Raw genomic sequence first — 24,885 nt, forward strand, 5'->3', positions numbered from 1 at the left:
GGGGCAATTACAGCCCAGGTTGAGTATAATCTGTCTCACGATATGGACCATCAACTTCACGTCTCCATTTCCAGCAGATGATTCTTCAGAATAGCGGTGTGTATATCGTTGTTAAGAAAGTCAAAAATCTTCAGCACTGTCTTATTCATATCCTTGGCAAAAGCTCTCAGTCGATTACCCAGGGTTCTACATCAAGAAGAAAAGACAGGTTCAGCTGGCTCAGGGAATGCACAAGGGAATGCACTCTAGATCATCTAGCCTTTAGGTGCCTCCCAGACCAGGCTGGAAACCTATTTGCATTCAGGTCCAATTGGAAAACCAGAAGAGGTGTGGATGAGAGATGTGAGGAAGACATGCAAAAGCAGAGGCTGTGATCCCCTATCTTTAACTGGAACCTCCTCTCAAACTCTCAACACATAACGAAAAAACATAGTGCAACAGGGACATATCCTAAACCAATATCCAGTGTTGTTCAATCCATTATCAGGGAAGCTGAGAGTAAGGAACCAAAGTCACTTTAAGAAGATGATAAACATCTTCCTAGCATCTCTGAAGAAATTCACAAATAATGTCTATGTATCACTTGAGTTTAGATGACTTTACGGGGAATCCATTATCAGGACAAAGGACATTCTAATGTTTTTACATGATGGTTTGAGCATGGGAAAGACAAGTTAGTGACTGCAGTCATACTGCATTATAAGAAACCCGTGAGAATCTCTCATAACTGTCATATAACAGAATCCTGAGGTTCGTCACACATATTGGTCCTCTGGCAATATGCAGATTCTTGATCTACATATCTTAATATCCACCTTTCAGCTTCACAGTTGGCAGATCTCTTCCTCTTCTCACTGAAAGCGTCATACCCAGTCGACATAGAATATCAGAGTTGGTAGGGATCTCAGGAGGTCATCTAGTCCAATCCCCCTGCTCAAAGCAGGACCAATCACCAACTAAATGATCCCAGCCAGGGCTTTGCCAAGCCTGACCTTAAAAACTTCTAAGGAAGGAGATTCCACCACCTCCCTAGGTAACCCATTCCAGTGCTTCAGCACCCTCCTAGTGAAAAAGTTTTTCCTAATATCCAACCTAGACCTCCCCCACTGCAACTTGAGACCATTGCTCCTTGTTCTGTTATCTACTACCACTGAGAACAGTCTAGATCCATCCTCTTTGTAACCCCCTTTCAGGTAGTTGAAAGCAGCTATCAAATCCCCCCCCCCCCCATTCTTCTCTTCTGCAGACTAAATAATCGTAGTTCCCCCAGCCTCTCCTCATAAGTCATGTACTCCGGCCCCCTAATCATTTTTGTTGCTCTCTGCTGGACTCTTTGCAATTTTTCCACATCCTTCTTGTAGTGTGGGGCCCAAAACTGGACACAGTACTCCAGATTAGGCCTCACCAATGCTGAATAGAGGGGAATGATCACGTCCCTCGATCTGCTGGCAATGCCCCTACTTATAAAGCCCAAAATGCCGTTAGCCTTCTTGGCCACAAAGGCACACCTGTTGACTCATATCCAGTTTCTCGTCCACTGTAACCCCTAGGTCCTTTTCTACAGAACTGCTGCCTAGCCACATGGTCCCTAATCTGTAGCAGTGCGTGGGATTCTTCCGTCCTAAGTGCAGGACTCTGCACTTGTCCTTGTTGAACCTCATCCGATCCTCCAGATCATTTAATGAAGATATTGAACAAAATCAGCCCCAGGACCGACCCTTGGTGCACTCCGCTTGATACCGGCTGTCAACTAGACATGGAGCCATTGATCACTACTCGTTGAGCCCAATGATCTAGCCAGCTTTCTATCCATCTTATAGTCCATTCATCCAGCCCATACTACTTTAACTTGCTGGCAAGAATACTGTGAGAGACCGTATCAAAAGCTTTGCTAAAGTCAAGGAATAACACGTCCACTGCTTTCCCCTCATCCACAGACCAAGTTATCTACTCATAGAAGGCAATTAGGTTAGTCAGGCATGACTTGCCGTTGGTGAATCCATGCTGACTATTCCTGATCACTTTCCTCTTCTCTAAGTGCTTCAAAATTGAGTCCTTGAGGACCTGCTCCATGATTTTTCCAGGGACTGAGGTGAGGCTGACTGGCCTGTAGTTCCCCAGATCCTCCTCCTTCCCTTTTTAAAAGATGGGCACAACATTAGCTTTTTTTCCAGCCATCCAGGACCTTCCCTGATCACCATGAGTTTTCAAAGATAATGGCCAATGGCTCTGCAATCACATCCACCAACTCCTTTAGCACCTTTGGATGCAGTGCATAAGGCCCCGTGGAGTTGTGCTCGTCCAGCTTTTCTAAATGGTCCCGAACCACTTATTTCTCCACAGAGGGCTGGTCACCTTCTCCCCATACTGTGCTGCCCAGTGCAGTAGTCTGGGAGCTGACCTTGTTCGTGAAGACAGAGGCAAAAAAAGCACTGAGTACATTAGCTTTTTCCACATCCTCTGTCACTGGGTTGCCTCCCCCATTCAGTAAGGGGCCCACACTTTCCTTGACCATATTGTTGCTAACATACCTGTAGAAACCCTTCTTGTTACTCTTAACATCCCTTGCTAGCTGCAACTCCAAGTGTGATTTGGCCTTCTTGATTTCACTCCTGCAAGCCTGAGCAATATTTTTATACTCCTCCCTGGTCATTTGTCTAATCGTCCGCTTCTTGTAAGCTTTTTTTTTTTTTGTCTTTAAGATCAGCAAGGGTTTCACTGTTAAGCCAAGCTGGTTGCCTGCCATATTTACTATTCTTTCTACACATCGGGATGGTTTGTTCCTGCAACCTCAATAAGGATTCTTTATTATTCTTTGTCCCAGACTGTTTTGGCATGCTCTCAGTGAATTCTCAGTTATACGTTTTATCAAACATGGTAGTTCTTTGAACTAGCTACGTCTCTATTTCCAAGGCACCACAATCTTCTTCATATAATAGGAGGTGGTAGTGCTGCCCTTCTGCTTGAATTCAAATATCCTAAGGAAGTAGAAATGCATATGTTAGATGTGAACAGAGCCTGCAGAGGAATAAAGGTGTATATAGCAGAGGCATTAAAAGTCTGAGGTACAGATCGTCTCATTACTATGCACTCTGCAAAAAGCAGCAATTGGGGTGGGTGGCGGGGTGTTGCAGAGTGATCACACACATTTTATGAGGAGGTCTGTAAGGCTACTTCATGGTCTTCCATATCCGTACTTCTTCTGATACTATAACATCAGCACCCTCACCCTTGGTGATGCTGTGTTTGGTATAAGAGTGTTAGGTGCACAGGGTGCCCCCATAACCCTTAAGTTCCTTTTCAATTCTACAGGTGTAAATTGATGAACCTTCCTTGGAGGATTGCATTATGTCCTGAGTGTGAAGGGTTTTTTGGTTAATTTGTTTTGTTGGTTTTGGCTATTGCTTACTTGTTATATTTGAAAAGAATGTGTGTTTCTTTACCAAATCCCTAAATTTCATGTCAATGCTTTACTGCAAATGGTTTCAGTTGAGTTTTATTATAGTAAACCTTTTTTAGCTTTGGAGGCTGTCGTTCTGGAGAGATCTTCCTGAAGGGCAGCCATAGGCCAGACTCCAAGCAAAGATCTGGTCTGCCTGTGGTTGTCATGGAGACAGGAAATACCCCATTGTGAAGGCTGTCCTAAAATCAAAATTCAGAGATAAAACAGAATTGTCCCTTTTCCAGCTTGATTTAAACAGCCCTCACAACCTGTGGTGAGTTAAAATTATTTCCTTCTTGGGATTTGGTTTTATTCACAAAAGGAACTCAGTGAAACACAAAATGCATTACAAACCTCCTCCTCGTCACCCCCTAAGTTTACTTGCTCAAATGCTTCCTTCCACAGCGCTGCTCAGCCTACACCGTGGGTCCAACCTAGAGCTACTCCATCCTCACTTTATATCCAGATGTGATAATGAGCTAACTGCACCATTAACAAAACTCACATAACTCTTTCCCAGCAAGAATACCTGCTTATAGAGATGGGGGTTTCAGGCAAACACTGCTGACCTGATTTTTAAAGAAAAGATTGTAAAAATGTTCCTATTCATTTTCTTTGTTCTTAATGGGATTTGACTCTTGGGCAAACTTTGCAAAAAATTCATCCTTGGGCGAAAACCAGGCCTAGAAATTTTTACGCTAAAAAGAGAATTTTTCACAAAGTCGAGTAACTGAATGCATCTTTGTTGTGCTGGAGAGCTTTATTACTAGTGTACCAGGTTAAACTGCACTGGTACAAATTTACGTGTGATTTAACAGGTGGCTAATATTTTAAGTATGAACAAGGCCTTAGAAACATTTAGGCACCCCTTAATTAAAGTTCTGCTAGCACTCTAGAAGTAATCCCTCTCTTAATGCAAAACAGGATATTTTAGCAATCTTCTCTGCTGTTGCACACTGAGTAGAGAATTAAATGTTTCAGTAAACCCAACATCCTGCAGCTTTACCTCAACCATATTAATTAACAAACAAAAACTACATTTAGTGACAGTTAAGATGACATCAGAACACATTCCATCCATCCAAGTTCTTTAAAGCATGGAAATATGAAGTTGAGAGGAAAGACTCCTGCATTCGTGTCCACTTTCATGTTGCCTACTACACGGTCAGTAACACACTCCAAAGGCTTTCACTTCCCAGCTTGAAAAGATACCAAAAATCAATACCTATACCAACTTCATCAAACTAACACTCTATCAAAAAACCTTAGCATTGACTTCATCGGTGTTAAGGTAAATAACTTCCAAAATGCATGAAATGTGACAGTCACATGCACCTATATGTATAATTGATATAACAGCATATGAGGTCACAGTTCAGTCTTATGTTGGAGATGGGAAGTGAATGCCTTTTGGAGTGTTCTGATGTGTTATCAACAACATTGTAGGCAATATGAAGATAGAAAGGAATGCAAGAATTTCCCCCCTTTTTATTTCCATGCTTTTAAAGTTTTCAGTGGATGGGGTGTGTCCAGATGCAACCTTATCTGTCATTAAGCATAGTTTGTGTTTGTTAATTTCTTAATTTTTATGCAGCTTTAGGTGTACCTCAATGGATAGCTCCCCAGAGTCAGGGAGAAGGGGAGCTGCACCTGGCTGGGAATCAGAAGGAGAAACTGCGCTGCTGAAGCCAATCCTGACTGTCGACCCTTCTGAAGGGTATGAGAGGCTATAACATGCCTCGATAAATGTTTCTATAAACTTTTATTCCCATTTAAAAATTACGGAAAGTAAGCATACCAAGAGCAACCCTACATATATATCAGTGATGATGTAACCTGTCGATCTGTCATCACACACATCCTGAAACACACCATAGCTTCTCATTGGACTTCTGGAAACTGGATACAGCTAGGTGCGGCTGCAGCAGCAGAGTACCTGTATTCCACCAGCAGATCTATGTACTCTGTTCCACCTTCCTCTAGGTACTCCATCCCTGCCACCATGAAAGCATACCTGTCAACCCTCAGTATGTGACACGTGTAAATGTGTCAAATGCCATCTTGTTCGACCTTGGGAATTGAACCAAGGACCACCAGAATTTAAAAGCACAATTTTTTAAGTTGTGCTAAAGAACAAGGCTATCAATCCAAGAGTAATAACAGACTCATTTTCTGAATTGGGCATGGAGGGGCCCACAGCGGGAGCAACACAACATACAGTTTGACCTGTGGGTTACACAAGTAAAATGTGTAACAAATGACTGAAATGTGAAAAGCATGTATTTTGGGGATTCTTGCACCATAGTTTACAGATAATCAATATAATAAGATTCCAGGAATGTCACTCTGTGTCACACTGACGACTGTTATGTCTATAGAGTCAGTGTGAAGGATGAAAACAGCTACAAGAATGTTTGAGGGCTCTTTCTGTTCAGAATATCACCAGGTTGAATCATCACTGGGTTTTGTGCTCTATTACCATCCCAATTTTAAGTTCTTAGCCATTTAGACTTCATGAATTATACTTTTGCAGTGTACAGTTACAGTAAGTCATGTTATATCTGTGCCATGCCAAGAGCCTGATTGTTGAGATCAGAGATAACTCAACCAATCACTGCTCTTACTCTGTAGCTAATTTGCATGCAGCAGTTTCATTGGTTGTATGAGGGAGACTGCACAGATGATGGATTACTTAACCCAGTTGCCACACCTATAACCGCCACCCACACAAATCAACACATCTCCCATTGCAGCACCTCCCTCCTCCCCCCCCACCCTGAAACAAATCTGCACAACCACCCACACAGCAAGCAGATACAATAATCCCAAACACACTTTAGCCTCCCAGGACAGCACACCACTTATTCACCACCCGTGCAATTCAATATAAATTTCTCAGCACAACCCCGCTGCCAGCACCAGACACAACTCAACACATCTCCCAGCGCAACACACACACACTTGCCAACCATCACTCATATTTACCATGAAATCACAGATGTGAGCGGCAAAGCCATGGGTCATCACTAGTCACAATTAAGTACAAAATCTGTGTGAGGTCTTCTCACTGTGTGAATCACATGCAACCATAACATGCCCCACATAGGCAAGTACCAGGGTTTGAATCCCTTCACTTTCCATTCCCTAGCATAGACTCTTACTACTTGAACTACATGAGTAGCTTGTATTGCTAATTCTTTTGTAAACAGCCAATGGAGCATTTGATATATAGTTCCTCAGTGGGTTACACAACTTTTTCTAGTCAGTGGTAGAATATTGATGATCAGAAATCCTGGATTGTATTTCTGGCTCCTGGACAGGAGTGTGGTTTAATGTGGTTTGAAATGTGGTAACTAAAACTTGTTCATTCAGTCTGAAAGGCAGTACAGTGCAGTGATGACATTTGTCATGTTTACAGGCCTGGGTTCTATTCCTGGCCGCCTGTGGTGATCTTGCATATGTTTTTTAGTAATTTACTTTTTAAAATGGATTGGGGTTCATAGGCTTAGTGAATAATAAGGTGTCAAGACCAGGATGTGAGCAGTCTGACCTAGTGGTCGGAGCAGGAGTCAGGCTGGATCCTATATCAGGAGGTCAAAGTCTGAGACAGGCCAGAGGGCAAACCAAGATCAGGAGGTAGGCAAAGTCAGGTTACCATGAGATCAGCAGCAGTCAGTAGGAGCAGGTATTGCAAGGGAAGCAGTCTGAAGTAGGGAGAACCTTGTTGTGCAGACAACTTTGTGTTTCTCTTCTAGGTTTATATTAGGGCTGTCGATTAATCGCAGTTAACTCACGTAAAAAAAAATTAATTGCAATTAATCACAGTTTTAATCACACTGATAAAAAATAGAATACCAATTGAAATGTATTAAATATTTTGGATGTTTTTCTACATTTTCATATATATTGACTTCAGTTACAACACAAAATGCAGAGTAGACAGTGCTCACTTTATTTTTTTATTACAAATATTTGCACTGTAAAAATGGCAAAAGAAATGGTATTCTTCAGTTCACCTCATACAAGTACTGTAGTGCAATCTCTTTATTGTGAAAGTGCAGCTTGCAAATGTGATTTTTTTGTTGCATAACTGCACTCAAAAACAAAACAACGTAAAAGTTTAGAGCCTACAAGTCCACTCAGTCCTACTTCTTGTTCAGCCAGTCGCTCAAACAAACAAGTTTGTTTACGTTTACGGGAGATAATGCTGCCCACTTCTTATTTACAATGTCACCTGAAAGTGAGAACAGGCATTCGCATGGCACTTTCGTAGCCAGCATTGCAAGGTATTTACGTGCCAGATATGCTAAACATTCGTATGCCTCTTAATGCCTTGGCCACGGTTCCAGAGGACATGCTTCCATGCTGATGATATGCGTTAAAAAAAATAATGCATTAATTAAATTTGTGCCTGAACTCCTTGGGGGAGAATTATGTCTCCTATTCTGTTTTACCCGCATTCTGCCATATACTTCATGTTCTAGCAGTCTTAGATGATAACCCAGCACATGTTGTTCATTTTAAGAACACTTTCACTGCAGATTTGACAAAACGCAAAGAAGGTACCCATGTGAGATGTCTAAAGATAGCTATATCACTCGATCCGAGGTTTAAGAATCTGAAGTGCCTTCCAAAATCTGAGAGGGATGAGGTGTAGAGTATGCTTTTAGAAGTCTTAAAAGAGCAACACCCCGATGTGGAAACTACAGAACCCGAACCACCAAAAAAGAAAATCAATTTTCTGCTGGTGGCATGACTCGGATGATGATGATATCAGTCCACACTGCTTTGGATGGTTATCGAGCAGAATCTGTGATCAGCATGTCCTCTGGAATGGTGGTTGAAGCATGAAGGAACATATGAATCTTTAGTGCATCTGGCACATAAATATCTTGCAATGCTGGCTACAACAATGCCATGCAAACCCCTGTTCTCACTTTCAAGTGATATTGTAAATAAGTGGGCAGCATTATCTCCTGCAAATGTAAACAAAGTTGTTTGAGTGATTTGCTGAACAAGAAGTAGGACTGAGTGGACTTGTAGGCTCTAAAGTTTTACATTGTTTTATTTTTGAATGCAGTTATTTTTTTGTACAAAATTAGAGATTGCATTACACTACTTGTATTAGGTGAATTGAAAAATACTATTACTTCTGTTTTTTACAGTGCAAATATTTGTAATCAAAAATAAGTATAAAGTGAGCACTCTACACTTCGTATTCTGTATTGTAACTGAAATCAATATATTTTAAAATGTAGAAAATATCCAAAACCATTTAAATAAATGGTATTCTATTTTTGTTTAACAGTGTGATTAATTTTTTTAATCGCTTGACAGCCCTAGTTTATATAGAAGCTGTGAACCAATCAGGACCCCCAGTATTCTGCCAATTGGATTCTGGGACTGGGGTCTTCTATTCTGACAACAGTTAGCAGGTCACTGGGTGGCAGGTTGGAACTTATTAGCACCAAAGAGTCCTGTCGACCAGGATTCAAGACCTGCAGTCCCTGACATCACCCCCTCCCCAAGGGGCACTCTCATGGCGATGTGGGACCAGGCTTCTTGGGGTGCTTCCTATGGGATGTTTGTACAAGCACTGGGGCATGTACATTTTCTGCAGGTTCCCGGTTATGCTCCTCAGGACCATATACCTCCAAGTCAACAAGGTACAAGAGCCTGCCACATTTATGTTTAGAGTCCAGGATTTTGTGAGCCACACATTCCTCATGGCCGTGTACAGTACCTTGGAAAAGTGGCCGGGTCCTGTGAGGGAAAGTCAGGTTACCAGGAGATCAGAGCCCGAGACAGGCCAGAGAGCAAACCAGAGTCAGGTGTCAGGAAGAAAGCAGGGTCAGGTTACCAGGAGATCAGCAGCAAATAGTAGGAGCAAGTATCACAGAGGAAGCAGTCTGAAGCAGGGAGACCCCTGTTGTATGGACAACTTTGTGTTCCTGTGCTGGTTTATGTAGAAGCTGTGAACCAATAAGGACCCCAACATTTTGCCAACCGGATTCCAGGGCTGGGGTCCTCTGTCAGAGTTTATCTCCTATTCTGATGAAAATTTGCAGGTCGCTGGGTAGCAGGTTGGAGCTTGCTGCCAAAAAGGGTTGACCAGGGTTCAAGACCTGCAGTTTCTTACATAAGGGTAATGAAGTGTCTGTACAGATAAATAGCAATTAGAAGAGCTGAGATATGAACTCCTGTTATCCTCTTTCCCAGCACAAGAAAAGCTAAGCTTCTGTTTTGTTCAGTCTCTCCCTCTGTTTCTCAGTAGTGGCCATGGCAGATATGTCGTCATATATGGTGGGTTTGGCTTCGTGCACATATTTTCCATTTTTTCTAAAAGTTTATTAAATGCTCTATGTTCCTCATGTGCTGGTTTCAACAACATCAATTATATATAGGTGGCAACAATGTGGAGAAAGATAAATGAGACAATCCATTGAAAAATTGCCAGAAAGGGTGATTTTTGAACTCTTATTATTCTGCCAATCCATTTTTTTCAAATCACCATGAAAAATTCAAATCATACTCCATTTACATTTTGATTTAATTTTTGCTGTGTCAATGACCCTCTTACAAAATCAAGGCTTAAAGCTCTTGTTAAACTTAAATCAGTAATGCAACTTTAACTTTGAATCATGTCAGAGAGACTTGGTGGGTTAGGTACTATCTTTTATTACACTGCTCTACAGTCAAAATGCTTCTGAAATAAATGTAGTCAAACTTTACTAATTCTGGATCACTGAGAACGAAAGTGATGCTTAAAATTGTTGATTGGCTCTAGTTTTCAAGATATGCTATTGGGTCAGTATATATGACCCTTGACTTGGATAAGTGAGTTATAAAGGGAAGGGATCTCCATTTAAACCAGAAATGACTAAAATACATCTTTGACTAGATCTATGAATAAATCTATGACTAGGTTTGGACAGTACTTGCTTTTTAGGCAAAACAATGAATGATGGACTCTGAAGCTGGTATTGTGTCATACATGATATGAATTGCATCATGTTCTTCCTAGAAGTCATGGATGATGCAATCATAACGAAGCTTACATCACTCTGCTGAACAAATTGCCCTATATCAGCTCTAGAAATCATACAGTGTCGTGCTCTCTTATTTGTCAGTGTTTGATTTTGCAAAGGGACACATTTCTGTTCAGCCAAAGTGAGCAGAGATGCCTCATACTTGTGTGAACAGTGCAGATAACTTCTGCTCTGTTTGTGGTGAAGTGACTTTTGCATCACAAAAGCGCATTATAACCACTATGGTTAAGAAAGCCTATCACCTTTATTTTGGCTGCAAAATTGGAGATCAGGACAAGAGGTGGGCCCCACACATATGCTGCAACACTTGTGCAACAAATCTTCGCCAGTGGTTGAACAGGAAAAGGAAATCTATGCCTTTTGCAGTGCCAATGATTTGGAGAGAGCCAACAGATCATACCAGCAATTGTTACTTCTGCATGGTGCCTCCAGTTGGGAAAGGTGTGTCAAAGAAGAAAAAGTGGACTGTGCATTATCCAAACATTCCATCAGCTATACGCCCAGTACCCCATGGAGAAGGACTGCCGGTTCCTGATGCACCAGAATCATTCTCACTTGAGTCAGACGAGGAAGAGGATGAAACTTATGGTCCTGAACCATCAATGTCACAGGACCCACATTTTCTCCCATCCTTCTCCTCTGAACCACATCTCATAACACAAGGTGAACTGAATGACCTTGTCAAGGATTTGGAACTACCCAAGAGTAAGGCAGAGCTGTTGGGCTCCAGACTACAGCAGTGGAATCTCCTGGCAGGTGATGTTAGGGTTTCCATGTTCCGTGACTGTCAAAAGGATCTTGTCCCATTCTTCTTCATGGAAGGTGAGCTTGTAGCCTGCAACAACATCGATAGTGTGATGGCAGCCCTCAACATCGTTCACGATCCAGATGAGTGGAGACTGTTCATTGATTCATCGAAGACGAGTCTTAAAGCTGTTTTACTGCATAATGGCAATGTTTTGCCATCAATTCCAGTTGGTCATGCAGTCCATGTGAAGGAAACATATGACAACATGAAACAACTTTTGAGGTGCATAAACTATGACCAACATCAGTGGCAGCTTTGTGGCCATTTGAAGGTTGTTGCTCTCTTGCTTGGTCTGCAGACTGGATACACAAAGTACTGCTGTTTTCTCTGCGAATGGGATAGTCGTGCAAGAGATTCCCACTACATCAAGACAGATTGGCCACTCCGACAGTCATTGGAGCCTGGGAGGAAAAGTGTTCAGCATCCACCACTTGTTGAATCAAGGAAGATTTTGTTACCACCCTTACACATCAAGCTGGGTCTGATGAAGAACTTTGTCAAGGCCATTGACAAAACACAAGCAGCTTTCAAGTACCTCCGTGGAAAATTTCCAAGGTTAAGTGAAGCTAAGATAAAGGAAGGTGTCTTTGTTGGTCCTCAGATTCGTGAACTTCTTCGAGATGATGCATTTGACCATGCACTGCGTGGCAAGGAAAAGATGGCATGGAACGCCTTCCAGTTAGTGGCAATAAATTTTCTCGGAAACAACAAGGCAGACAATTACAGGTTGTTGGTGGAAAAAACCTCCTCGAGGCATACAAAAGCCTTGGCTGCAAGATGTCACGAAAGATACATTTTTTGCACTCTCATCTAGATTTTTTTTCCACCGAACTGCAGAGCAGTGAGCGACGAGCAGGGCGAGTGATTTCACCAGGACATTGCAACAATGGAGAAACGCTATCAGGGCAAATGGAGCCCATCAATGCTTGCAGACTATTGCTGGACAGTGACAAGAGATGCTCCATTTAATGAATACAAGAGACAAGCCAAGAAGCGCCGAGTAGACACTGAATAGGACTAAACTATGTACATAATAGGTTTTTGCCTTTTGTTTCCTAATAAATTTTATTTATATAACCCTTTTGCTGATTTTTAAAGTGTTACATAAACAGGACAGGTGAAACATTATCATGTAAAGCAACCATAAACAAATGAAAAGACCTAGGTTTACAATTTATGATTAAAACTCTATCTACACAATATACATAGACATAAAATGTAAAAACTTAAATATCTTAGAAACAGTAGCCAATCAGTTGTTTTAATTGTCAAATTTGAATTCAGCACATCAAAATACATAATAAATAGCACATTTTATCTCTGAAGCAGACGACTTCTCAAAAATTGTAGACCAGTGTTATCATATCTTTTATATTCCCTCACCCACCTTTTGTCTCTTGTATCCTGGGATCGACACAGCTACAATACTGCATTTGAATCATATAGGAAAACACCACCAATGTGGTTGACTTAACATACATGCACATCATACAGCATTTGAAAGCTGTTTATGTCTATGTTAAGATGAGGTATGGTGTAGAGCCGTTACCATACAAAGAGGAATAAACAATGACATCGTGAACATATTAAAATGACTGCTTTGAAATTTATTTGTATTTATTTCTGTAAGTTTAATGTCTGTGTATTATTTCAAGACCTAAATTGGATTTCTGTCATCTCAAAGCATCACAACAATATAAAGGGTAAAACACAATCTAATAATTTTGTACAGATATGTACATAATGTAATAAGCACTGGTGACATTGCTAGTCAACATTATTATAATCAACTTGTTCATCAATATGATCTTTGTCAAGAGTCTTCATTGCCTTGGCATGTATACAGTTCTGTGCAGGGAAGATGGTTTGAACTACAGACACAGTTGATTGTGTAGTGACCACTTCCTGATACAGGCACAAATAAGGTCTTGTTGAAGTTCAGATGCCTACGGGCCCTTCAAGAATGCCAGAAGTAGTTCATCATCCACATTTTTCCATCCATGTTATAATGGTGATCCAATATCTAGTTAATTTATGTGCAAAGACAACCAAATCTTTGTTTACTAAGATGCTCTTTTGACATGCTCTTCAGAACTGTCCTCACATGGTGGAAGTTTGTCCAATGACTTTTCCTTTTTGATGGCTAGATTGAGGTGGTCATGCAGCACTGCTACCAACTTCCATGTTACAGAAATTGCAGCTTTTACGTCACTTTCTCTCAACTGGGCAAGATGGCAGAAGCAGTAAGCTCCCTTTGTTATGACAACATTAAACAGATTTTTTTTCCCCAGTACTAAATAGGCATTACACAGAATCACATCCTGTTAATACGTGGTTTTCACAAAATTGTGACGAGACCTCTTTTTAGGTCAACTTTAGTGCAGGCCCTTAATCTGGGAATCAGCTACTTGGAAAATCAACTTAACCCCTGTATAGACAGTGCTAGGTTGATGGGAGAATTATCCCATTAACCTAGCTACCACCCCTTGAGGAGGTGGAGTACCACAGCTGACGGGAGGGCTTTTCCTGCCGCTACAGGTAGCATCTTCACTGAAGCACTATCGTAGATCAACTATAGCAGTGCAGCTGCACTACTGCAGCATTTCAAGTGTAGACAAGCCTAAGTCTTTAAACTTATGGTTAACAGGGAAGGGTCTTTAAGAAGAAAAGTTCCTTGAAAAGGTGGTGGTTTCTGAGTTTGGAAAAGAAGTTAACTCATATAAATATAAATCCTATTAAAATGGCATTTTATATTAGGAAGTAGTTACAGCAAGGTAATTTGATTCTATATTTCTACATGTAACTGTTGTGACAAAATGGCCAATGTTGGTATGGTGGGTCCCGTGATTTTCTTGGCAGGGGGCTAGGACACCACCCCTTGCTCTTGGGGTTCCGAGAGCCAAGCTAGTGGCCCGGGAAGGTGGTAGAGGAGGGAAGTGGGGAAGGGGCCTGGGTTTGCTCCTCACTCTGAGCCCCAGCCCCTCTCAATCCCTGTGAGTTTCTTACCCTCTTCCCCCTTGGGTAGGGTTACCCTTGGTCCTTGACGCTGGGAGAGGGAATCTCCCTGTCCTCCCTCCCTTCCTCTCTGGTCTTTCAATTCTTAGCAACACACTTCCAAACTCCAGTCCTCTTTCCTTCCTTGCACCACCTTGTCTGCCTGAAGCAGGGGTTTTTTATTAGGTTCCCGACAGGGCCTTCATTGGCTACAGGTGCTCCAATTAACCTGTAGTAACCTTCCTTAGTCTACAGGGAACCATGTCTTAAATAGCTTAGGGCTTATATATCTCCCCTTGACCACTCTCCCACAGGCTGAGTCCTTGGGGAGCGGGGTCCTCCCTTAGACCGAGAAAACCGAGAGGTCTGCTGCTTGCCAGGAGCTAGGATTCACGATGTGACGGAGAGACTGCCAAGACTCATCAAGCCCTCGGATCGCTACCCCTTCCTGCTTCTCCACGTGGGCACCAATGATACTGCTAAGAATGACCTTGAGTAGATCACTGCAGACTACGTGGCTCTGGGAAGAAGGATAAAGGAGTTTGAGGCGCAAGTGGTGTTCTCGTCCATCCTCCCGGTGCAGGGAAAAGGCCTGGGTAGAGATCATCGAATTGTGGAAGTCAACGAATGGCTACGCAGGTGGTGTTGGAGAGAAGGCTTTGGATTCTTCGACCATGGGATGGTGTTCCAAGAAGGAGGAGTGCTAGGCAGAGACTGGCTCCACCTAATGAAGAGAGGGGAGAACATCTTTGCAAGCAGGCTGGCTAACCTAGTGAGGAGGGCTTTAAACTAGGTTCACCGGGGGAAGGAGACCAAAGCCCTGAGCTAAGTGGGGAAATGCGATACCGGGAGGAAGTATGAGCAGGAGAGTGCAAAAAGGGAGGACTCCTGTCTCAGACTGAGAAAGCGGGACAATCAGCGAGTTATCTTAAATGCCTATACACAAATGCAAGAAGTCTGGGAAACAAGCAGGGAGAACTGGAAGTCCTGGCACAGTCAAGGAACTATGATGTCATTGGAATAACAGAGACTTGGTGGGATAACTCACATGACTGGAGTACTGTCATGGATGGATATAAACTGTTCAGGAAGTTCAGGCAGGGCAGAAAAGGTGAGGGAGTTGCGTTGTATGTAAGAGAGGAGTATGACTGCTCAGAGCTCCGGTATGAAACTGCAGAAAAATCTGAGCGTCTCTGGATTAAGTTGAGAAGTGTGAGCAACAAGGGTGATGTCATGGTGGGAGTCTGTTATAGACGACCAGATCAGGGGGATGAGGTGGACAAGGCTTTCTTCCAGCAACTAGCAGAAGTTACTAGATGGCAGGCCCTGGTTCTCATGGGAGACTTTAATCACCCTGATATCTGCTGGGAGAGCAATACAGCGGTGCACAGACAATCCAGGAAGTTTTTGGAAAGTGTAGGGGACAATTTCCTGGTGCAAGTGCTGGAGGAACCAACTAGGGGCAGAGCTCGTCTAGACCTACTGCTCAGAAACTGGGAAGAATTAGTAGGGGAAGTAAAAGTGGATGGGAACCTGGGAGGCAGTGACCATGAGATGGTCGAGTTCAGGATCCTGACACAAGGAAGAAAGGAGAGCAGCAGAATACGGACCCTGGACTTCAGAAAAGCAGACTTTGACTCCCTCAGGGAACAGATGGGCAGGATCCCCTGGGAGAATAACATGAAGGGCAAAGGGGTCCAGGTGAGCAGGCTGTATTTTAAAGAATCCTTATTGCGGTTGCAGGAACAAACCATCCCGATGTGTAGAAAGAATAGTAAATATGGCAGGCGACCAGCTTGGCTTAACAGTGAAATCCTTGCTGACCTTAAACGCAAAAAAGAAGCTTACAAGAAGTGGAAGATTGGACAAATGACCAGGGAGGAGTATAAAAATATTGCTCAGGCATTCAGGAGTGAAATCAGGAAGGCCAAATCGCACTTGGAGTTGCAGCTAGCAAGAGATGTTAAGAGTAACAAGAAGGGTTTCTTCAGGTATGTTAGCAACAAGAAGAAAGTCAAGGAAAGTGTGGCCCCCTTACTGAATGAGGGAGGCAACCTAGTGACCGAGGATGTGGAAAAAGCTAATGTACTCAATGATTTTTTTTGCCTCTGTCTGCACGAACAAGGTCAGCTCCCAGACTGCTACACTGGGCAGCACAGTATGGGGAGAAGGTGACCAGCCCTCTGTGGAGAAAGAAGTGGTTTGGGACTATTTAGAAAAACTGGACGTGCACAAGTCCATGGGGCCGGATGCGCTGCATCCAAGGGTGCTAAAGGAGTTGGCGGATGAGATTGCAGAGCCATTAGCCATTATTTTTGAAAACTCATGGCGATCGGGGGAGGTCCCAGATGACTGGAAAAAGGCTAATGTAGTGCCCATCTTTAAAAAGGGGAAGGAAGAGGATCCGGGGAACTACAGGCCAGTCAACCTCACCTCAGTCCCTGGAAAAATCATGGAGCAGGTCCTCAAGGAATCAATTATGAAACACTTAGAGGAGAGGAAAGTGATCAGGAACAGTCAGCATGGATTCACCAAGGGGAAGTCGTGCCTGACTAACCTAATTGCCTTCTATGATGAGATAACTGGCTCTATGGATGAGGGGAAAGCAGTGGATGTGTTATTCCTTGACTTTAGCAAAGCTTTTGATACGGTCTCCCACAGTATTCTTGCCGCCAAGTTAAAGAAGCATGGGCTGGATGAATGGACTGTAAGGTGGATAGAAAGCTGGCTGGATCGTCGGGCTCAACAGGTAGTGATCAATGGCTCCATGTCTAGTTGGCAGCCGGTTTCAAGCGGATTGCCCCAAGGGTTGGTCCGGGGGCCGGTTTTGTTTAATATCTTTATTAATGATCTGGAGGATGGTGTGGACTGCACTCTCAGCAAGTTTGCAGATGACACTAAACTAGGAGGCGTGGTAGATGCACTAGAGGGTAGGGATCGGATACAGAGGGACCTAGACAAATTAGAGGATTGGGCCAAAAAAAACCTGATGAGGTTCAACAAGAACAAGTGCAGAGTCCTGCACTTAGGACGGAAGAATCCCATGCACTGCTACAGACTAGGGACTGAATGGCTAGGTAGCAGTTCTGCAGAAAAAGACCTAGGGGTCACAGTGGACAAGAAGCTGGATATGAGTCAACAGTGTGCTCTTGTTGCCAAGAAGGCTAACGGCATTTTGGGCTGTATAAGTAGGGGCATTGCCAGCAGATCGAGGAACGTGATCGTTCCCCTTTATTCAACATTGGTGAGGCCTCATCTAGAATACTGTGTCCAGTTTTGGGCCCACACTACAAGAAGGATGTGGAAAAATTGGAAAGAGTCCAGCGGAGGGCAACAAAAATCATTAGGGGTCTGGAGCACATGACTTATGAGGAGAACATTCAACTACCTGAAGGGAGGTTCCAAAGAGGATGGAGCTCGGCTGTTCTCAGTGGTGGCAGATGACAGAACAAGGAACAATGGTCTCAAGTTGCAGTGGGGGAGGTCCAGGTTGGATATTAGGAAACACTATTTCACTAGGAGGGTGGTGAAGCACTGGAATGCGTTACCTAGGGAGGTGGTGGAGTCTCCTTCCTTGGAGGTTTTTAAGGCCCAGCTTGACAAAGCCCTGGCTGGGATGATTTAGTTGGGAATTGGTCCTGCTTTGAGCAGGGGGTTGGACTAGATGACCTCTTGAGGTCCCTTCCAACCCTGATATTCTATGATTCTATGAACCTTCGGAACTGGCATCCCATCTCACTCCTCAGCATGGACTATAAGGTTGTAGCGAAGGCCATCTCGCTGCAGCTGGGGTCCGTGCTGGCAGACGTGGTCCACCCCGACCAGACCTACACCGTCCCGGGCCGTATCATCTTTGACAATCTGTATTTGGTCTGGGATCTCTTGGAGTTCGGGTGTGGGGGTGGTCTGTCGTTCACCCTTCTGTCTCTGGATCAGGAGAAGGCGATCGACAGGGTGAACCACCGGTATCTCCTGGGCATGCTGTGGGTGTTTGATTTCGGGCCCCAGTTTGTAGGTTTTCTCCAGGTGCTGTACGCCTCCGCGGAGTGTCTGGTCAGGCTCAACTGGACCCTGACCAAGCCAGTCAGTTTCGGGCGCAAGGTGAATCAGGGGTGTCTGCTGTCAGGCCAGCTGTATGCTCTGGCGATTGAGCCTTTCCTCTGTCTCCTCCATTGGAGGTTGATGGGGTTGGTGCTCCGTAAGCCAGAGTTGCGGCTGGTCCTGTCGGTATATGCCGACAATGTGCTTGTGGTCCAAGTCCCGGGCGACCTGGGTCTGCTGGAGACGTGCCAGGCCATCTATTCGGCAGTCTCCTCCGCCCGAGTCAACTGGGTCAAGACCTCTGGCCTTGTGGTCGGGGATGGGTGGCCAGCGAGCTCCCTCCCACCTGCACTTCAAACCATACGATGGAGCGCGGGTCCGCTGCTCTGTCTTGGCATTTACCTTTCTACCGCGTATCCTTCTCCTCTGGAGAACTGGCTGGGGTTGGAGGGCAGGGTGTCTGAGTGGCTGCCGAGGTGGATGGGACAACTCTGGTGCCTCTTCCTGCGGGGGAGGGCACTGTTGCTCAACCAGCTAGTCCTGTCCATGCTCTGGCACCGGCTCAACATCCTGGTCCCAGCCCCGGGTTTCTGGCTGATATTCAGAAGCTGGTTCTGGAGTTCTTTTGGCCAGGACTGCACTGGGTCTCTGCGGGGGTTTTCCATCTCCCCCTGGAGGGGGGAGGACAGGGCCTGACATGCTTGCACACTCAGGTCCATGTCTTCCGCCTCTTGGCCCTGCAGAGATTCCTTTATGGTGCAGGTAGTCTGGCTTGGAGCATGTTGGTGCACACCTTCCTCCACCGTCTCAGAGGGCTTCGATATGACCGGCAGCTCCTTTATCTTCCGCGAAACCTCTCTGGGCTGCCAGTCTACTACCAGGACCTCCTCCAGACCTGGAAGCTGGTTTCGGTGATCAGGTCCGTGGCAGCTACCAAGGGGGCGGATCTCCTCGCAGAGCCCCTGCTACACAATCCCCAACTTCGTGTGCAGGTGGCAGAGTCCCCCTCGGTACGCCAGAGGTTGGTCCTGGTAGAAGTCACCAACGTTGGAGACCTCTTGGACTACGACCCGGGAGACTGGGTGGATCCCCTGATGTTCACTCAGCGCATGGGGCTCTCCTCCTGAAATATGCCCTGTGGAGTACAAAGGGTTGTGAGAGCAGCCTTATTGCCCGCTGCTTGGGTTTACCTCGACCGTGTCCTGCGGGAGGGTTCTCCCTGCCCACCCTACACTCCACGCCCTCCGGATCTTTTCATCGGGCCCCTGCCCCGTGACTCCCCCCCCCCCCCCCCGACCGTCCTACCCGTTCACTGCAAGCCAGCTGCACGATTTGCAGCCAGTTTACTTCCGTACCATGCCGAGGAAACATCTGTGCCCATGCTTGTGATTCACATTCTTCATTTCCTCACCTTCATGTCCTGTCCCGATACGAAGTGGCAGGACCTATTGCCACTTGTTGAGGGTGAGGAACCCCGGTGGGCCAGCCTATATTCTACCCTAGTCCCAAGGCCCTTGGGGATATTAGTTGGTGGCTCCTCCACTGAGCCGTGAGCACGGGCGTGTACTTGGCGTGGTTCACCCCCATCCCTGATGCCTGCCCCTTTTGCAGAGTTCCTCTGGATGTCATCTGCCGGCTCCCTTGACACCTTCAAGGAGCAGTGAGCGCTCTCTGGGGTTCTCTGCTCGGTGTCCCCTTCAGGTACCCTTTGTTTGACCCTTCACACCTGCCCCTGTTACATTTTTGTTGCCCCCCCCCTCGGGGTAATTATTTGAGTTCCTGGAACTTGTGGATCCTCCCCTAAGTCTTCGGAAGGGCCCTTTAAGGAACCCAATAGGACCACTCTCCCACTGCTCCCTGGCACTGCTGAATCACACTGTTCACTTAGCAATGATATCAGGGAACTGTCATATAAAATGCTTCCATTTAAATACAGAATATTTACAAATAACTTAAAAGCTTGTTCTATTTTAAATATTTGGGAGAATAAAGAAGTTTTCACCTTTAAATGGAATCATGAGTTAAGTAATAACTTCTATTAAACATTTCCCAACTATAATTTTTCCCCTTAAAGTCTTCATTCTTTTAATGATTAAGTGTTTATAAAAAGTTAATTTTAATAAGAATTTCTAGGAAAATTTGTTAGTGAGATGTGTTTTTAAACAAAACTAAGGTTTTTCTCTTTGCAGAGAGGAGGGAAGGGGATAGAGAGTTTAGAAAGCAATAGAGGCCCTAAGCTTATGTTTTATGGCTTTGGTAATACATTCGGCACACCACTTCTTTTCGGAGTACCTTAAATAAAAAAAAAAAAATCTTTGGCTTATTTTCATATGCAGATCTCATTCTAAAACATAAATATTTTAGGATGTTTTCTTGAAATAGAGATGGTGTGCCTGGCAAACTGAAAGTCTTTAAACAAGGAAAATGTGTCCTGGTTTTTTTTAAGACCTTTTTTTTTTTTTTTTTTTTAAGTAGATTGCTCCTAAATGTATACCTTATTACACCTCTACCTCGATATAAAGCTGTGCTCGGGAGCCAAAAAATCTTACCGCGTTATAGATGAAACCACGTTATATTGAACTTGCTTTGATCCACCGGAGTGTGCAGCCCTCCCCCCCGAGCACTGCTTTACCACGTTATATCCGAATTCGTGTTATATCGGGTCGCGTTATATCGAGGTAGCGGTGTATTTGTAGTAATTACCTTTATAGTTTGCAGTTAAAGACTCCTATCAAATATTCTGTGCAAGGTACAAATTACAGTTATTTATATGCATGTTTTTTTAATATAATATATATGTTAGAAGCAAAACTGAGGTTGTAAAGTTGCATTCTCCGTGTAAATGGATTTGGAGGTCACAAATATAGATTTTTTTTTTCTAGAGAGTTTTCATCTTTGATATTTTCAAAGCCTTAGGTATATGCCTGCTACTCAAGATATGTCTGGGTATGTCTACACTTCAAACTTGTAATTCTCAGCTCAAGGAGACATACTCGCACTAGCTCTGATTGGTCTAGTGCACTAAAAATAAAGTGTAGCCATGGAGATGCCCTGAGTACAATCCCGTGGTCTCCAACAGGATTGAAGTGTAGACCTACCCTCAATGACAGAAAACGAAAGAAATTCTTAGGAATCCTTTATTAGTTTATACCCTTTTACATCACAGAAGCAACCAAATAAAAACATGGGCATATGAGCTGGCATAGTTTAAGCATAATTTCAATGAACATAATTGAAAGTATCATAAAATTCAGTAAAGGCAAGTTTATAATGTTACTGTTTTTGCATCAATATTGATGCAAAACATTTTCAAGAATGTTGCTATTCACTTCACGAAAAGAGCAATGGTATCATGGGCAGAGAGATCTTACAGTGAGATCTGCAGGACCACTGTATGGTCTTCCATTCCCATTCTCTCCTTTACAGATGCAGGGATTGGTAGAAGGGTGTTATGGAATGTGGTGCCCTAGTAATCCTTAAGTTTTTCTATTTCTGCATGGTTAAATTTAATCCTTCCTCCATCCCAATGGATGATTTTACTGCTTTCTGCTATCCACTATGAAGGCTGTCTGATGTGGTGAGGATGGAGAATGAAAAATATCAGTCTTTCTTTGTGAATTTTCTTTCTAGAAACTTTTGTCAGGCTCCCTTGTGTGACTGCATTATGTCCAGAGTTTTTCTGATTATTGCTCATGTGTTAAGTAATTTTGAAAGGGAAGTGTGTGTTCCTAGAGAAAATATTTAAATTTGTTGTCAAGACCATACTGCAAATGGTTTCACTTGAATAGGACTTTATAACATGTATGTGGTTAGTATTTCCCTTCGTTGAAAGCTATCATTCTAGAGAGTTCTTCCTGAGGGACACTCCTAAGCCCATGCTCAGAGCCAAAGATCTGGTCTGCCTCCAGCTGTTGTAGAGATTGGGAACATCCCCACTGGGAAGACTCTGACAGAAAAGTCAGAGCTAAGGCTGAGTTTTTCCATCCCTCAGCACTGGATTTGGATGTGCTTGTTTAAAAAAAAAAATAAAAGACGGTTGAGTAGAATTCCAGGTTTAGTTCATAGGGTTAGTTGGAAATAGTCTCTGAATATGTGTATGGAATGAAGCAAGGGCTCCTGCCTCAATGATTGGTCATGCTGTGTTGGATTCCTAGAAAATTCCATGCAAAAAATGAGGTGCCCTAGTAACCCTTAAGTTCTTTTTCTATTTCTACGTGGTTAAATTTAATCCTTCCTCCGTCCCAGTGGATGATTTTTGTTGTATTTCTATTTGTAGTTGACACAGTTAACTTGTGTGTCATTTCCTTTTGCAGACCGTCATAGATGCCCACATTTTCCCAGCCCTCATAAATATTTTGCAAACAGCTGAATTTCGGACAAGGAAAGAAGCTGCTTGGGCAATAACAAATGCAACATCTGGAGGCTCTGCTGAACAGATCAAGTAAGTAGCAGTGAAAATTGCTCTGAATGTTTAAATGGATTTAATGTTTATGTGAAAGGTACCATACTAAGAACCCTGGATCTGGAAAGCCTCTTTCTTGAGAACGGAGAGTTGAAGTGCCCAATTTCCCTATGCTGTCTCTTTCCAATGTATCTCACCCCTCTGGAGTGGTCAGAGACCACTTCTAGAGGTGAATTCAGTTATGAAATTGTCCATTCAATCCTTGGCCTTGGCTGAGAGTGCCCACAAGAGAACCAATTGTGAAGCTGGTGCTTGTAACAGAAATATCTCTCCTTTCACCTTCACCTTCCAGCTCATTTCACAGAGGCCATCACAATCTGAATGTAACAACTTCCAATAAACCTGCACCAGACTCATAACTGGAGAAGAATGGTTCAAAGGCCCATTTCCAACCCCCGAGCCAGCCTGCTCAAATGCAGTCTCGATTTCTACGTTTTTAAAGCTGAGTTGGTGGAGACCCACATAGATGATACTTTACCCAAGTGAGTTAGTATCTTACCTAGTTATTTTGGTTCTCAGTCCTCTACACTAAACACTGGACAGTATGGCCTCATAAATTACACAGGTTACCTTAATCCAAATGATTGACCATGTTTGTGTATGGTGTTTTTCAGATACTTAGTAGAACTGGGATGTATCAAACCGCTCTGTGACCTCCTTACAGTAATGGACTCAAAGATTGTGCAGGTGGCACTGAATGGGCTGGAGAACATCCTGAGGCTTGGAGAGCAGGAAGCCAAGCGTAGTGGCACTGGCATTAATCCCTACTGTGCTCTTATTGAAGAAGCATATGGTAAGAGCATAATCTCTGTAGAGGATAGGTGTTATGGCAGTAATCAGGAGCCCTTTGGGTATTCAGCAGCCCAGGAGCTGTGCTTTTGAGTACTTCATCATCATCACTCGGCATAACCCCCTGAAAAAGAACTTTTCCTAGACGAGTGTCCATCCATCAGTGTGCTCCATCTCCTGGTTTAGCTCTGCCCACATACAGTTTGGAGGAAGTTGTGACATTGCCATGGTGCAATCTATAATAATGAGTAGTTTCACTCCTGCCCTCTTACCTTGGGTACCCTTTACACTGCTTTGCTGCTATAGCTTCCAGACTGGACTGATCACAAACAGCATTCAGCATGTAAGTCACTCCCAGCTGTGTCTGTGTGTGAGCTGCAGCCAGCCAGCCCCACCTTGGCTCTTACCAGTCTTGGGTATAGTACAGGGTGACCCCAACTCACTCCCAATCTTAGATTTCCCCCCCAGAAATATATTTCCTGTACTGCTCAGCCCACTCCTAGACAATACAAATATGTTAAATCTGTTACTTCTTTAAGATGATATGCCAGTTTATTATGCCAAATAGTTCATCAGACACTTCAATTTAAACATATTGGATTAGATAAAACAGTAGAATAACTACAAAGAGAGAGATTTGAAGTGAATACACGTAATGAGGCATAAGTTGGAAATGGTTACAAGAAAAATAAAGATAAAACAAAACTAGTGCCTAACTTAACAAACTGTTAAATTCAAAGCAAAGTTTTTCTCACCACATGCTCTCTCAGCAGTCTTACAGGCCAAACTTCATAGATCAGGACCCCTTCTTCTGTTTAATGGCTGCTTCCTTTTGTCCCTTCTCATGTGGTGAATTGATGGATAGGAAGAGAGAAGGGGGGGTCCCTTGGGGCATTTATTCCTCATGCTTATAGTGTCAGTCCCCCTCTTGGAAAACATTTTCATCTGAGATTCAGAAGACTGTGTGTCTATGTGTAAGGATATTCCCTGCAAGTTTTCCCATCTGTTTGAACTCCCTTCCTGCTTGATGACTCTGTTTACTGGTTAAATGCAAATTAAGCAGAACACACATTCTCTTGTTCGAGACAGACCTGTTTGCCAAACTTAGTTTGGAATATGTGTTAATAACATTGTACGGGGAAATCTTATAACTTCATATACACTGTTGCCACACATTTTATCAGGACAATATTGGCCAGCAAATTATGAGTTTTCAGATGGTACCTTACAAGACCCATCTTATACAAAAATTATTACAATAGTGTAGGGTGTGGACACGGATACATTCTGTCACAGCGAT

The 24,885-nt window shown here is 43.6% G+C and overlaps 1 protein-coding gene across 17 annotated transcripts in view; it reads left to right on the forward strand.

Moving 5' to 3' along the window:
* Positions 1 to 24,885, forward strand: part of KPNA1 (karyopherin subunit alpha 1) — a 260,914-nt gene that overhangs the window by 221,119 nt on the left and 14,910 nt on the right. For 16 of the 17 annotated variants that reach the window (XR_010598950.1, XR_010598943.1, XR_010598947.1 and 13 more), the window contains 2 exons: positions 22,648 to 22,775; positions 23,411 to 23,589. Coding sequence is in view for 11 of the 17 variants with exons in the window: in XM_065585990.1 (XP_065442062.1) it covers positions 22,648 to 22,775; positions 23,411 to 23,589 (307 nt within the window). In the remaining 6 variants the exon portion in view is untranslated. Of the gene's footprint in view, positions 1 to 22,647; positions 22,776 to 23,088; positions 23,279 to 23,410; positions 23,590 to 24,885 lie in introns of all 17 variants that reach the window. The other variant, XR_010598953.1, reaches the window with a different exon arrangement.

The sequence above is a fragment of the Chrysemys picta genome, chromosome 1 (genome assembly GCF_011386835.1).
Source record: "Chrysemys picta bellii isolate R12L10 chromosome 1, ASM1138683v2, whole genome shotgun sequence".
Taxonomy (NCBI): domain Eukaryota; kingdom Metazoa; phylum Chordata; order Testudines; family Emydidae; genus Chrysemys; species Chrysemys picta.